Here is a 16516-nt window from a genome sequence, read left to right as displayed (position 1 = left end):
TCTTGTGTAGCCAGACATTAAGTAGTTTAACATAATTTGTTCTTTTGGAGTGTTCAGGAACCTCATTTATTCATAAAAGGACTTTGAATTGACATTCAAATTGACCCCAAAACAAACTAAAACTGGCCTTAGTGCACTGGTGTTTTACAGCACTCAGTAATTAGACTTTGCCACCAGAAAAAAAGAGTCCTCACTGCTCAAGGCTAAATACTACAGTGATCTCATAGTGGACCGGAATGGAAGAGAATATACCTGACTCTTCCAATCCAGAGAGAACAAGCACAAAGTTTTTGAACGCAGAATGCACAAACGGAAAATTATTTTCCATTTTAAAAGAAAAAACCCACAAAACTTGGAGACTGACATTACCATTATCTAGTGAGGGTGGAGCCTGTTGAGACTTTAGATGCTTAAACAGCTCCTTTCACTCAGTGAACATAGAGCCAAGTAAGCTTTGGTCACAGCAGTTTGTTTATGACAAGACTCCATTACTTTTAAGAGCATACAGCATTGGTCCCAAATCCCCAAATTATTGTTTCGGAAATTAGCAGAGTTTGTTTACACTAGTTGCGTTTCCATCCACACATTTTTATATTTTCAATTTACACATAAAAACCTGATTAGAACCAACAAAAATAGGTTATTAGGTTTTAACACTTGGCTGAGATGGGATAGTTGGTGTGTTGATAAAGGCAGAATGTGCTATAGAAACTCAATTAAACATCCACTGAAGAGACGGAAAATAACTGCAGACTAAAACATATATATCATATATATCACATGTACATCATATTTTTCACTTGATTGGCACTCATTTAATTATGATGTCTTGTTGCATCCTCTTCTTCTGCAATGGTTTGAATGGCTGGAGAATTTGTGCCACCTACTGCTCATCTCGATGAACCAACTCCTAATTACCCAGCCCGTTGTTACTCCCCACACCTCAAATGCAGCAGCCTGGTCACCCTACCCTACCCACTTTATCCAATCAGGAATGAGAACTCCATAAAGAGGCTGTCCTGTCTGCTTGTGAACATACAGAGAGCAGGATGAGTTGAGGGAGGGGATTGCTAACTGTCAAAGGGACAAGAAGTTGGATAAAATGACGACAGTGCTTACAGCAGCTTTAAGTTACGTTACGTAAGTAAGTTAACATACGTAATTGAATTAAATAGTATAAAATAAAATGCCTTCATTATCATTGCACAGCAGTAAAACAAAATTAGTGCATCCACTGGGTGGCACATAAAAAACAGAATAAATAGATAAGTGATGAGTTGGATAGACCTGCTGTCCAACACAGTAATAGAGCAAAGCCACTGTGTCCGTTTGCACCGCTATCTGTAATTAGCATAGCTGATGCTATGTTAATGACTTACATACTTGCGTCACTTACATTATGTGATGTGATGTACCTGAGGTAGGTTACGTGACATAAGTTACAAGACTGAATTTAGTCAATTTGACCCAATTTAAGATCTTTTCTTAAACCTAGCAAGTAGTTTTGGTGCCCAAACCGAACCAAACTGTTAATAACAGTCCAAAAGTCATAATAAGTCATAATATGTGAACTGTCAGGATGCTTTATTTTGAAAGTCTAACCAAATGTTGCATATTATGTATTATTGCTAATTTGACTGCAGAGCCTCTCACATGCAAAACTGAAACCAGAGGGGCAGGCGTAAGGCCACTTACCAAGCTTCTGTATTGGACAATTTGGGAGTGAGAATGTGTTGAATAACTGGTTCACTGTGACGGATGGAAACAAGCCCTCATTCACATTTTCATTCGCAATTTTTCTCAAAATTCATTGAAATTTTGTGATGCATTTGGATAGGAACCTACTGCAGCTAGTGTCACACTCCACCACACCGTCACTATCTTATTATGTTGCCGTTTCGTGAACATTTTGACTTGGAAGTGACACCTAATCTGTTTTTCCATAAGACTAGAAATACAATTTTGATGTTAAGGTAAATTTTCATAGTTGTAAGTAATACAGTACATTTAGATCAAACTCAGATCAGGACACAAAATGGGTCTGGGACACTTTTCAGACACATCTGACAGTCTGTCTTAATATAATACTATACATACAGTGTGTAGATTGAAAGAGTTATTTATGTCTGCATTATTCCCTCCATCTGTGTGAGCCCTTCAGAGGTCCCTTGCTAAAGTTCCAATCATTTTTAGTGTGACATAGCATGATAGTGTGTCCCTCGACAGTGTTTTCTTACTGAGCGATGGTGGGGGATACTTCCTCTTTGTTGCCGCATCTGGCTCACTATTCAGAAAAGGAGATTTTGCCTCCTTTTTTTTGTGAATTTGTCTGCTGGAAGGTTTTTTGCAGGCCAGTGTCCTTTAACACAAATGGCAAGTGACAAGTAACAGTAGAGATGTTAGATCAGCTAGCTAACAATACAATCTGACTCTGTGTGTTTAGGCGACAAATCAAACTGATTTCAAAGCTTGCAAGGAACTCAGGCTGTTTTTCTTATTTTACTCAGAACCCTCTCATTTTTGCTCTTCTCTCTCTGCATAATAAGAGAAGACACAGAAGATGGTTTTCATCAGTGGTGACAGTGTGTTTCAGTGAAGAGATACAAAATGATCCAGTAAGGTCCTTTAGACTAAAAGATGGATGAGTATGAGGGCTTATCAAATGAAGAAACTGTGCACAGTTAAGGGGGCAGAGTGGTCACCAATCATGGGGTTGGTGGTTTGATCCCCGGCTCCTTCTGTCCACATATCAAAAGTGTCCTTAGGAGACACTGAACCCCATGTTACTACAGATGGGCAGGCGAGCACCTTGGTAGCTTCATCACCATACATGTGTGACTGTGTGTGTGAATGGATGTAAATTGTAAAGTGCCCTATCCATTAAAGTAGGAAAGTGCAGTCTATTTATCATGGTGAAAATCATTCATCCCTATGGAAATGGACCTCCTGCAGGTGGTGCTCAACTGGCTGCAGGAGAACGTGCTGACATGATTAAATCCATAATAACTAAAGAAACAAAATGTTGTGACAATGTGCTGTGGTGCCAGTAATTAATGAGAGCTGTGAGAGATTTAGAGAAATAGTCAGTCAGTAGTTTTGATTGTAGTTTATTTTGTAGTCATGAGCATATTGAGCTTTTGAAGATACTTTTTTGCACAAAAAGCAAAATGCTAATGTAGGCACTGGGGAAATATTATTTTGTGCTCTGTTCATAAAAGTAAGCACATCTCATCTACATATTTTAAATAAATATGGACTAATAGAAATATTTTGTGCATTATTCTACATCTAGATTTTTTTTTGATCAATATGTGTTGTGTTTTCACTTAGTAAAGTTTGATGGCATGTCTAGTTAATTAATGTTTGTAATTAATTACACAATTTATTGTTTTTATTATTAATTATTGTTGTTTGTTGACTAACATAACCTTTAGCTTGTACAGATTTTAGGGATATGAAGCATTTGAAGATACTCCCAGGAATGACATCCCAATAAGCATGGGTACAAATGTAGGCACTGGCACACAATTTCAATTGCAGAGTTCAAAGCCTAATCACAATGATCACAAAAAGCAGAATAATGCTGTTGCTGTGGTTTATATTCCACCAATTTACTTTGAGGAATTCAGCAAGGACAGAAATGTGTCTTAGCTGTCCACGCGGATATAAATACACTGAAAGAGGAGTTCAGACGTTAATGTTCTGTATGTGTAGCCCCTGTTACATTACTTTTATGTAATGTACAATGTTGTGCTGCTCTACGTGGAAACTTGTTGGATTGTAACTTTTAAAGATTAAAGCAAAATCTAAACTCCACCTGTCTCACATGAATAGGTGCATCTATGGTTTACATCTTTTCATAGGAAAGACATCTCTTCAGTGTTCCACACTCAATTTAAGATTCATGAGATCATCAGTGGGAAGAGAAGCTGCTAACACCGCCAATACAAATAATATTCTCAAATGAAACTGCAAACACTTCACACTTCAGCATCCTCACTGGTGCTCGCCTCTCAGCAGTTCCTGACCTCTGGTCTGTGTACTGTGTGCGCCTGCACCTCCATGAATAATTTACTCTATTAATAAAAACCCCTTCAGAAGCCCTCCAGCCTCATGAAGCCTGAATTAAAGAGTTGATTTGCAATTACAAAGCCTATCTGAGGCCCTCACACGGGGCATCAGAGGAGCCCTGAGGAGTGTGTGGCTGGTGTGGGTTGGAGTGTTTGTGGTCCCTTCTAGTGATGCTCTGGGCAGTGGGGTTGGATAGGGTGCGGAGAGTTGCTGATGGGGATGCTTTGGTGTGGAGACTTGAGGGAAAGCTGAGAAACGACAAGAGAAGCCTTGAGGCACGATCCAATAGCTTCACCGTGCTCCTTGTTTCCCCAGCATGCCCCCCTCCTCCTTTTAGCCCTCCTCAGTGTTGCCCTCTATTGACCCTTCTAAAGGCCACAGGGCCAATCCAGATCCTAGATCATCTTGAATATTATTCCCTGTGGGACTCTAGAAGAAAGTGCCTCCTGACTTTGTGGAGGGTTCACATGCCTGTCAACTGTGTCCTCAGGGTGCTATGTGTTTTTTCTCTGTACGCATCCAGAATAGAAAGAGGGGGAGTCTGAGTACAGTTTAATGTCGGTACTGTACATGTCAGTGTTATCAATTAAAAAAAGAAAGCTATAAACATTTTCATTGGAAGGTTGTGTCCCTCGAAATGTATGTGTATTGCTAAAGCAGGAAGTACTGTGTCCTTCGTGCAGCATGACAGGCGTGAAGAATGTGGAGGATTGAGTGGCGGATGGTCGTGTAGCGTGCATGACCAGTTGTTTCAGTTTGCCCAACCCTAACCATACTGTAGTTGCGGTAGACTGAATTTAAACCAGAAATAGACAACTCTATAATCGTCTTAATCCTCCAAAATAATCACAAATTATATCGCAATCACAATATCTGTCAAAATAATCGCAATAGCACTTTTTGACCAAATCGTGCAGCCCTATTGCCAACTGCCCAAAATGGCAAATATTTAGACTCTGTAGACACATTTTTGATTTTCGATGGTGATAACTTTCACTAGTTTCCCCAGTTAAATGTTTTTAATGTAAAAATGCAGCAGTAACAAATGTGTTAGCGTTAGCGTAGCCATACTTCTAGCTACTGTTAGAAGTATGGCTACTGTTCATAGAAAAAAAAGAACAACTGCAAGAATAATCTACAGTAGTAAAAAGAATGCTGGTTTTGAGCTCAAGTGGTAAGGTGAAACACATCAACAGGGGAACAGACTCCGGTGCTCGGCCGTCAGATCTGGCGTCAGTTTACTCTTATTTTAGCTCGGTTTCTATCACTCTCCCTCTTCACCTTTGTTGGGTCCTCCATCAGCACGTTTTCACAGTTAACTCAGTTGTGCCACTGTGACCTGGGGATAGCGACCGGGGAAAACTATGCTTCTTCCTGGGTTGTTGCTTCCTTTGTGCTGTCATTCAACCTTTATTTTACCTAGAAAAATCAAGCCCAGTGGCAGACTGAGTAGCATGTTGAAAGTGAGGCTTATTGGCAGGTGGTTTCTTTTTTCTACAGTTATTACATTGTGCAGTTGGTATTTACTGAAACAGAATGTATGAGAATTACAACTTGCCTTCAGCCTCTGCTTAATTTGATCTGCTGTTCCTCTCACAATGAGCAAGTTTCAAATAGAAACTTGTCACAAAATTGTCTGTTTCTGGTTGGAAGTATTCTCACTGCTTTCATGTTAATTTGCTAAAATTTTTATCAGCTTTTAAATTAACAAAATGTGGAGTAATTGAACCCACCACCAGTCATGTTATTTGTTCTGAATGCCTGTATAACTGGAATTTACATGTGTCTATCTACTGTGAAAGTATCACTAAATGTGCATTTTGTTTACAGATTGGTACCTGGGACCCTCCAAGTGGCCTGAACATGACAGACAACCAGAGGGGAAAGACGACTAATGTCTCCGATTCCTTATCCAATCGATCCCTGATTGTCTCCACCATACTGGTAGCCTACTCTAATATTTCAATGCATGTGTTTGTTTTCTGAAGTTGCTATCACATCTTTCATTCAGCTGTTAAGCAGCGTTTGCATTTTAGTTGCATGTTGTCCTTTGTGACAAAAGTGTGTCTATCAACAACAAACTAATAACCCAAAGGTCCACTTACTAGTTTTGTGGAGCTTTCAGCTGCATCTCAAAGTCTTGTGAAGTAAACAGAGTAGGCTCAAGTTTCATTCAGTGAACTTCAGTATCAAACTTCAGTCACGTGTAGTGCAGTCTGTCTAGTCTGCTGTGTTCTCTCGTGTAGAAAGAAATGTACTCATTGTTGTTAATGACACTAACTGAAAGCAGTCAAGTAACAACCAAGGAGGCAATGATGTTTCTACAACAGTCTGAGGCACCAATGGAGGAGGTTGAGGGGGAGGGGGAGGAAGAGGAAGAACATGAACAAGAAGAAAAAGAAGGCTTGTCATAACTGTGCCTCTTCCCCAAAGATTGGTGTCTAAAACTGGCCCACACCAAAGCTCCTCCTGCTCCCACCTCCACTGACAGAAGCACCCCAAAATCACACTAGTGGATCCCTTTCTGCTTTGCAATGAAATAGATCAGATACAGTAATTAAAATGGTATTGTTTTTGTCAAACACTTTCAATGGAACAGGTTCAGTTGTTGTAATTAAGAAGAAAATAAAAAAAAATGCCCTGAATTGTACTTTACATCACATAATGAGGCAGTGATGAACGTAAGGTTGTCAGTTCAATCCTCCGCAGCAGCAGGGCAATGTGACAGTTCAGCTCTTAACCATCACTGAGGTGTAAATGTGTGTAACTGTGAACTTCAGTTACATGAGTAATACTAACTTGGTACTTTTAAGGAAATGCATGGTTTTAACAAGAACATGCAACTGAGAAATTTTAGGTTGCAGTAGATGTCACATTAGTTAGACCAACTAAAATAAATGGGTTGTTTGGAATACAGTTGAAACAGTTTACTTTGAAATACTAATTTGTTTTCACTTTGAGTAGTCTTTGTTAAGTTAATCGGTTTGCAAGCAGTGTGCAAATAACCACAGAATACAGAAAAAGCAAAACATGAACAGAGAAAAAGAATAAGGTTTCTTAATTCAGCTTGCAGCCAGTTGGAAAGTTCATGGCCCAAGTCAGGATGGGTTTTACTCAGTACAATTAACACAGTGAAAAAGACAAGATAATGAAAATGTTAGCCAATGGGAGGCTTATCTCACCCTCCACATCAGTTAAGTCAGACTGGCATTTAATTAGATCTTTAGTAAAAAGTAATACCCTGACCATTTAGTAAACTTAAACCTGCTCTCTGCAGTTCACTTATGTTATCTAACATTATTTCCCAGTAAGGAAGTCAGCAGAATTCAAACATTCACCTCTAGCTGCCATTTTGGGCTGACAATGCAAATTAAATATTGCAACTTTAAATGTCTGTTTATAGCCAAATCAAATTGTAATGGTGCTTTATGTGGGACCAATTATAGAAGGCTAGAACAGCTCTCAGCCATAACACACTCCCTCCAAAGATGTCATTATTTTTAAGCTTTTCCTCTTGAAAAATCCTTCAGTGCTTTGCCTGAGCTGCCCTTTCTGTTTAGAGCACTTTCTGGGGATGTTGCTCTCCGTCTCAATTGAAGTAGAGTACCCCAAAGCACTGCACTCTCAAATTGCCAGTTGACTTCACCACTTTGGAGGACTCCAATTTGGTAGGAGCAGGCTCAGGCAGGGAAAATTGACTGATTGATTGTCCAATAAGATTTCATGGTTTACGGCTCTGCCTCCCATCAGCCAATTTATCAGGCATATTGTTTTACTGTTTCTTTTGCCAGTGGTGCGAAAAGCAGAGGAATTCAAACAGAACTTTGAGAAGAAGCTGTAAATTAAAGAATCTTTCTGATATGTATTTTTACAGCAATATTTTTCTGCTGCAGGCATCAAAAGAATGTTGCATGAATGCTTATCCAACTGACTCTGGTAGCTAGCTGGTTAGCTGTTTCCTCCAGCATCCACTCTTTATGCTAAGCTAAGCTAATCAACCCTGAGCCTCAGCTTCTATACTTACACACAGACATGAGAGTCATATTGATCTTCATGTCTAACTCTCAGCAACAAAATTAATAAGTATATTTTCTATAATGCTAAGCTATTCCTTCAAGGTCCCTTTCTCCTCAAAAAGATACAACTAAGGGCTAAACCCAAAGCAGCTCTTGCCCCTACCACTTAGCCCTAATCCTCAATTTTACGCATTCATGTTAGGCATGGATATATTGATACTATAGTGTGAAATGTCTTTTGTTTCAATATATATATAATGGGCCTTTTTTTAATAACAAACATAAAACAATCACTACAAGCTTGCTGATGTCTCAGTTGCTTATTAAAGTTAATTTGTTTTTGCTGATTAGAGCATGACAGTCTCATATTTTGATGTATTTCAGGGGTGCATCTCCCTTTGACGGCAACGACACCTGAAGTTTGGCTTAAGTCCAGCTGTGCAGTTGCTCCTCTAACATCAGTACAGACTGGCAGACTGTATTGTGGGAATTGAGCCTTAGTTTACTATTGTAATCTATAGTGGTGTACACAGATTTAACAAAAACAAAAAAAAGAAGTACAGTTAATTAATCACAAACTTAATGCAGAATGTAGCTGATATTTTTCTGATGCTGAGCAATCTCATGTCACCTCTTTACATACTGTACAATACCTCCTGTACTCGTGTGTTAACATATGCATTCCTATTCCTACAGACAGTAGGCACAGACTATGTGCCCTATGAGAACCATGACACTGGAGGGAAACTTGTAGAAGCAAGCCAAATTAAAGGCATATAAGATCCTATTATTGAGGAGGCAAGCGTAAAAATAACAATATCAAGTAAATTGCGGGTTGTCATTATTTATCGTGGGCCTTCTTTCCTTCCGCTCGTGCTGTGAAGTGATTGGATTGCAGTTATTAGCAAAGACTCTCTACAGCTGTAATTGCCATATCAGGATTGAGTCATGGGGAGATGTGTGATGGCTGTGAGCAGTGAGGAAAAGAAGGGAGGGCTGACAATAATTGGGTTTGTTACATTTGATTGATGCACACTTTCATCCAGCTTCTCATCATTTTCTTAGGGATTATGTACTATAAAACATGATGTAATTACCGTTGAGATCTTGGCCTATCAACAGTTTATCTACTTTGGAAATCACTCCCGTAATGTTGTGGTGGAAATGAAGTACCTTTAGGCTAATGGCTGGAGCTGCAGATAATATACTGTGTAATGTCTTAAAGAGAGCAAGGAGCGGGCCTGCTACCACTTGCACAGAAACAACCCAGGTTTTATTAGTCACTGCAGAATATATAGAGCTACACAGACTAGTCTAAAATACAGATTCATGTACAAATGTACTAATGTACAAATAAGGGTGTTGCAAAATACCATACTGTGCATTTAAGCAAATTTGTGTTTATATTTTTTATTTTTTTTTTTACCAGAAGGCCAAAAAAGATAGATGCCCAGAACAAAAGATACCCATCTGACAGTTTGGGTGCAGCAGTTGCCTCATCTGAGACACCACATTTCATGATAATTGTCTGGTGCTGAACCATCGCTTGTATATTATAAAGTATGTTTATCATCATTTAATCATTTCTAGTTAACCTCTACACTAGCTTATGTTATGCTTGATATCCATAAGTCCTCCAAACTAATAATCTAAACACATTGATTGTCATTGCTTTGAAAAGCTAACCTTTTGCTTTCTGATCTGATGTCTCCATCAGCAGAAAGACACTTTCAGTGTCTTCCAAAACTGTAACCAAAATAATTACTAGTCCATGACATTGATTTGATTGAGGGGATATTTGATATGGATATTTCTTTTTGCCGATACCAATACAATATGTTATTACAATTTTGTATTTTAAAAAAGTAGTTCCTAACCTGTATTTTATGCAGACCTAGGGGTAAGAAAGGCTTGTTTTGAGAAATATGGATGATGGATTTCCCATAGCTATAATAAGAACTGTCTTGGAACCCTTGTAGAGCATGTACTGCAAATTGCAATCAAGTTGTCTTCCTCTAAAACTGTAAAAACTGTCATCACTGATGACGACATTTGAAACAATGGGCTGCTTTTTTCTTTTCCTATTTCTCTTCTTCTTCTTCTTCTTCTTCTTCTTCTTCTTTTTCTTCTATTATTTTATTGGTGGATCCAGCATATCCAGTTAATGAAAGCCCGTTGGCTTCACATTATCTGCTCTATTAATCAACTAGAATTATATATATTAGAATATATTTAGAATATATAATGTATTATTAGAAAGTGGAAAGCTTATAAATGAGAGAGAATGACTGAATGTAAACCCTCCATTGATTAAAACATTGGCTGAAAAATGACAAGGCCTCTGGTCTCAGTTTAGTCTCATTTCCATTTCCAAAATTGTCAGTTTTCAGGTCGACTGTTCTCGGACCAGACGGTACTAAATGCAAACAAGGCAGTGCTCACCGACCTTCCCAAATATGTCACATTCAGGAAAGAGACAGATGTGGAAAAATAATGAATAAATAGGACCAGTTGCATCAATTACTGGATCATGCTGACAAATATGTACTGTGAAGGATCATTAAACTAAATGACAGAGCTATTAAACATATGCATGTTGTTAGTGTAACATATCCTGGCGATTATCTGCTGAGTGATGCATCTAATTTTTCTAAAATGTCTCCAGAAGCCAGTGTTGCCATCAGCTGATTATAGGAAGGACATCAGACAAACTGTAGCACAATTATATTACCAGAAGAAATTACACAAATGTCCTCTATTTAATGATAGCTTTTGAATAACCTTAAATGTCTGCAAGTTATCATGGTCTGTTGTTTAACTATCCACTTTTATCTTTATTAACTTTCCAGTGTATAGTTGAACATGCGTGGGTTGACTTGGATATATCCATCAGTGCAGAAAACCAGTTAACAGTATACATTATTCTGGGGTAGGCTAGATTACAAATTATTACAATAATTATGTAAGAATGTTATCAGCCACAAATTGAAACACTAGATGTGAACAATTTCATTTTCAATATTAGTATACGTTTATCTTTACAAATCAGTAACAAACTGAGGTGGTCATCTTTATTTTTTGTGTTTCTGTGTTCTGGCTCAAAACTTGATGTAGAAGTATAGTATTTATATGCACCCCCTCCTGCCATGTGGCTGCCACGCGTTGCACTTGTTCAAGGATGTTCGACAGATGCTCAATCCGATTGGAATCTGGTGAATTTGGATGTCAGGTTGATATTTTGAGCTCTTTGCCACATTCCTGAGCAGTGGCCTTGGGACCAAAGGTTTCCCAGTAGAACATTGCTTTGCAACGAGATGATCAATGTTTTTCACTTTAACTGCCAGTGGTTTTAATGTTTTGGCTGATCAGTGTATATATCTCCTATACAATACATGTAATGTGTAAGCCAATGGGCAGTCTTCCCTAACATGCCCAGAGCACCTGGATGATTTGCTTTGTTCTCCGCTGCAGCCACACTGCATGGAAGGGAATCAATAATACTAAAATAAATGTTTTAAAACTGAAATAAGGCAGTATCATTTGTTTTTTTCTGAGGCACAAAATCCATTGTTTTTAATTTGCTGGAGAAGAATGGGCTTTATTTTGTGTTTAAGGAGAGTCTGCAGAGAGACATGTTAGTGGTATAGCTTTAATTAGGTTTGCTTTGCAGAGATAGTCTTCTTCTCCCTCACTCTCACTTTTTTAATTAAAGATGCACTGGCCTCCGTCTGCAGCCGGCCTCGCTGCAGGAGACGGGAGGCAGAGTGTGTATTTGTGTTTGTGTTGTGTATTCAGGGTGGTGGGGTAGGGAGTAACCCTACACATGCTTGTATCTTTATCTGGGATATGATACTCATACCATCATACCAACCCATTAAATTTCACTTAATTCCTTATTACACACAATAGAATTGTAGTTAGCAATTATAATCATTTTGACAAAATAATCTTAAAATCCACTTTCTCTCTCTCTTTTTGCAGACCTTTCAGTCATATTTCACAGTCCTCACACATAGATACACAGATGGTATGTGTGTTTGTTAAGGGAGCTGCAGGGATGACATATTTTTGTAGGCTGACCCATAGATTAGCATTAACCCTGTTCCCTGTACTAAAAGTGCTGAATATAAGCTCTGTGGTGAACACAAGTTTATGGTACTCACATGTTTTCTACAGCAAGATAATTTTCATACATGAACACAACTTTTGTGATTTTTGAAGGATACATGAAATCACCAGAAAAAAAGCTACTGTTATTGGCTATACATGAATTACACCACAGTCCCACAACTTCAACTTCACCATCATTAAGCATCTCACCACACTATCCTATACACACTTTACCATGAATTGGTCAGTCTTGTTAAATTAGAATTAGAATGTTTGCAACTATTGGACTTTGTTAAGTTTGGTGACTCGCAGTGGATTATTCTACAATAAGATTATCAAGATTGATGCAGAAAATAAAAAAGGTATTCTGCTCCTTTAGTCCCTATATACTTTCTCGGATTAGATGAGCTGCTTCACTACCTATGATGCAAATGGATGCCGTCTTTTTGAAGGTGAATAAGGTTCAAAATTTCAAAAGTGATAAAATGTAATATAGTTACAGAACATGATTATGTGTGTCTGTTTGAAAGAGAATGATGAAGAGAATGTTAAGTCACAGCCATAACAGTGTTAGTAGCATATCCAATTAAAGATAAATCAAAGTATAATTAAACATTTAAAAAAAATGTATCAGCTGATCACTGTAACAGACAACAGTGTTAACCTTTAAATAAAGCATGTTATTAAACTCACTGTATCATTTACTGTGACAAAATGTGTTTAAACCAAAGTGCTGATGGCACACACAGTGGATGAGAAACACATGTACTGTTCACAATCTTATTGGGCAATGTGCTCATGTGTCAGATTATGCTCTTCACTGGGCCTGTGTTGATTAATTGGTCTGAAAGCATGTGATCTGGAGAACCATGCTGGTTGAATCAAACCATGCCATTAAGAATTCTTTTGAATGGCGTCTTTGAAGATCTAATTTTTAAAAGGCAGACTTTGCAAAATTTATGTTGGTCAGTGTTGGCCTAAATCAAACTAGGATTAACAAATTGCATAAATTGTTGCATAATTTCAATGATTGCTGCAGATGAGGCTTTGTTGCTGACTAAAACTCTGATTTGGGTCAGTACAGCATGAATCAAATTCTTAGTTATCTACTCTCCAATCTTTGCACCACAGTGTTTAACCAAGTTAAACATTACAAGTCAAAGCTTTGAAATTCAGCTCTAGAGTATGTTATAAAATGTGTGAAGATTGAAAAATGACAATGTTCTCATGTTGTAGCTACCTGTTCAAAAAACATCAAAGCCAGTCTATCCACATTTTCAGTAGCACAGAGGGAGGAGAAGAGCTTTTAAAAAGTCCAGAGACAATCCCAGGTGTTGCTGATTGTTCCACCGAGAGTTGCTCTTTGCTAATGTGCAGACTGACTGTTTGTGATAATTACAGTCTTTCACAGTTGACAGAAGGTGAGAGGTCATAAGCTGCTAATGGGCTCACAATGGCTTCTTTGTGCTCAACATGCAAGATAACAGTTGTTCCGCTAGTTAACATGGCAGCAAACAGAGACCGGGAGAAAATGGTCAAATAATAAAAGAGGAATTAAATTATAATTTAAAGGAGCTGAGGAGAAATGTACTATCGCCATGGTTAAAAGGTCCTTTCAGAGAGATAAGAATAAAAGCAATCTGAAACAAAAGCAGTTATTGTAGCAGGAAACTGGGCACTGGGAAATTTACATATAAAACAATCGTAGCGAAGATCTTTTAAAAATGATGTAGATATGTGAATTACACTGAATGACAGGTAATGCTGTGCTTATGGTCTTGTCAGGTTCCGGCACAAAACACTTGGTAGGGTTAGAGTTAGGAGGGTTTGGTCGACACAAACATAAATATGATAAATAATACTACATATATGGCTGGAGATGTCCCGACTTCTCATCAAAAATATCTGTTTTTGTCGCCACAAATACAGCTCCTAAAAAATGCTGAGTGGTTTCACACCTACAAGTGTTGTAACACAGTCTCTGCTCTCACTAGGCATCCTTCTCGCCTGTGACTCCACCACCACTCTCCCACCTCCTGATATGACAGTCAGGTCATAAACATATAATGCAAACATGTCAATATGGTGGCCTCTGACACGTGCAGATGTCAATGTATCTGTGGTTTGCAGAGATGTCAATTGCCAACATTTTATCCAGGCACCTAGGCTGGCGTTATAAGGTCACTAACAAGGTCAAAGTTAAAACTTAGGGCCGGATCTACTAAAGGTTTGCGTGTATTAAAACGTTTGCAAACTCCTTGCACACGCAAAAAATGTACAAACTGATTTACTAACAGTGCGCAAAAAGGGTTGCGTCTGCCCCACACGCAAATTTCTAGATTAAAAAGGACATTTAACAAGTAAAGGACATTTACTTAATTAGTATTTCCATTTTCTGCTACTTTGTACTTCAACTCCTTCAGTTTTGAGGCAAATATTGTACTTTTTACTCTCTACATTCATATAATAAATGTAATTACTAGATACTTTGCATATTTAACATTGATCATTAATCTCTAATACAAAGTGATGGTATATGATAATAATAATTTGATTCACAATTTAAACTTTTGCTTTAAAGTAACAAAAAACATTCAAAAATCAGGAGAAAAACTTCAATAATAACTTTGAGTTGGGAGATGTGACTGCCTCCCACTCTTCTCAAAGCAGAACTCAAGTTTATTATACAACATTACACAGTGGCTGAGGTAGTGAGTGATAAATAACCCTGAAGTGAACTCATTTAAAATGAAAAGATGGCACCCGTCTTCCTTTCCCTAGACTCTCATATTGGTAGTATCAATAAGTGTAGTCCTTCTGCACACAGTAATAAAAGTCTCTAGAAAACTACCAGTACGTTAAAAACACTGGCATGTTCATCACCACTGAAGCAGTGTTTCAGTTACCATGGCGATGGGAAGAAAGGGAAACGCTGCTTTCGACCTTGGATTGTTAGATGTTGCAATGAATGTGTAGTACAGACAGAGTATACACATCAACTGCACAACACACTGCTGACATGCCTATGTGTTAGTGTCATCAATAGTAGCTCACCTACCATCTCATATATTTCAGTGGTAATGAGGTGTGGTATGTGAGCCTATTTTAAATACCCGCATATGAGGTAATGGAGGCATATGTACACTTCACTTATGTTCACCTTCAGCGTACCTCTACAAACAAACACTTGTGTGTTTATGTGTTTGTACTGTTTGTCTTGACATTGCAGGAGCTCTGATATTGATCTGTATGTGGACAGTGTTTTCTGCTCTTTCATCAAGATTACATCAGTATCCTTTCAGTCATGCAGCTGCTTAGGTATAATGTTGCAGCGCATGAGTTGCAGTAGATATAACACATTATGTACTGAGCTCTTTGAGCAATGATAACATTGGATATGGTTAAAGTGAGGCTAAAGCTGCTAATCTGTCTGATTTCCTATTTTTGTTTTAAAGTGGAAGGCCGTAATTGGAAACATTTACATTATTACAAATTATAATCAAGATGGTGAACTCATGATGGAGAATGCAGGGACCAAAATCTCACAGCCTTATTCACAAGTTATGCATACACTGTACACAATGTACATGTAAATGAAAGTCGGCATATGTGGCTAAATATTTTGCAGGTGATGCATCATTTTCACGTAGGCCCTTTTGTTCAGGACACTATCTTGACATTTAGTATCAGAAATTAAACAGTGTTTAATACCTCATAACTCATCTTTAAAACATGTGGTTTTAGAATATGTCGATGACATTCACATGATGTAGGCATGGTTAATAGAGATCTAATGTATTAATAATTCACACTTTAAATGTTGTATTTGTTTCACATGTGAAAACAACAGTTCCACATATGCTTTTTTGTAACAAACATACAATTAACACTGATAATGAGCATTGTTAACAAATGGTGAATGTATGGTTGATTACATTTTATTTAATAGTTATTAAATTGTTAACAAAGAAATGCTTTATAAACCATCTATTTAGCAATTGTTTATTGCAAAATAATGACTAATGTTTAAATTACTTTGTAAATGGTTAAATAACACTGTGTAGTTTATCTATAAACATAATTTGGATATCATTATAAAGATGAACTGAGGTTTATAGACCTTAACAATTGCTTAATAAAATAACATAATTATGAATTTAATTAATGGTGTTTATAATAAAGAAAAAAAAATCCACACGTAATACAAGATTTGAAACAGCATTTAACATGGGGTCAATCGCTATTACAGTACAAGCATACATGTTTTTTTTCATTTCATGTGCAAAAATGTCAGACATCACATGTGAATCAACATCACA

At 37.7% G+C, this 16516-nt stretch overlaps 1 protein-coding gene across 4 annotated transcripts in view; it reads left to right on the top strand.

Moving 5' to 3' along the window:
* The window catches only part of grik2 (glutamate receptor, ionotropic, kainate 2), a 303295-nt gene that overhangs the window by 190842 nt on the left and 95937 nt on the right, over positions 1-16516 (top strand). For all 4 annotated transcript variants that reach the window (XM_084357024.1, XM_084357025.1, XM_084357026.1 and 1 more), the window contains exon 10: positions 5902-6015. In XM_084357024.1, coding sequence (XP_084213150.1) covers positions 5902-6015 — 114 coding nt within the window. The remainder of the gene's footprint in view (positions 1-5901; positions 6016-16516) is intronic.

This window comes from Pagrus pagrus (assembly GCF_965226575.1).
Source record: "Pagrus pagrus genome assembly, chromosome: 7".
NCBI lineage: Eukaryota > Metazoa > Chordata > Actinopteri > Spariformes > Sparidae > Pagrus > Pagrus pagrus.
The sequence above is the reverse complement of the archived record's forward strand: the minus strand, read 5'-3'. Positions and strand labels throughout refer to the sequence as shown.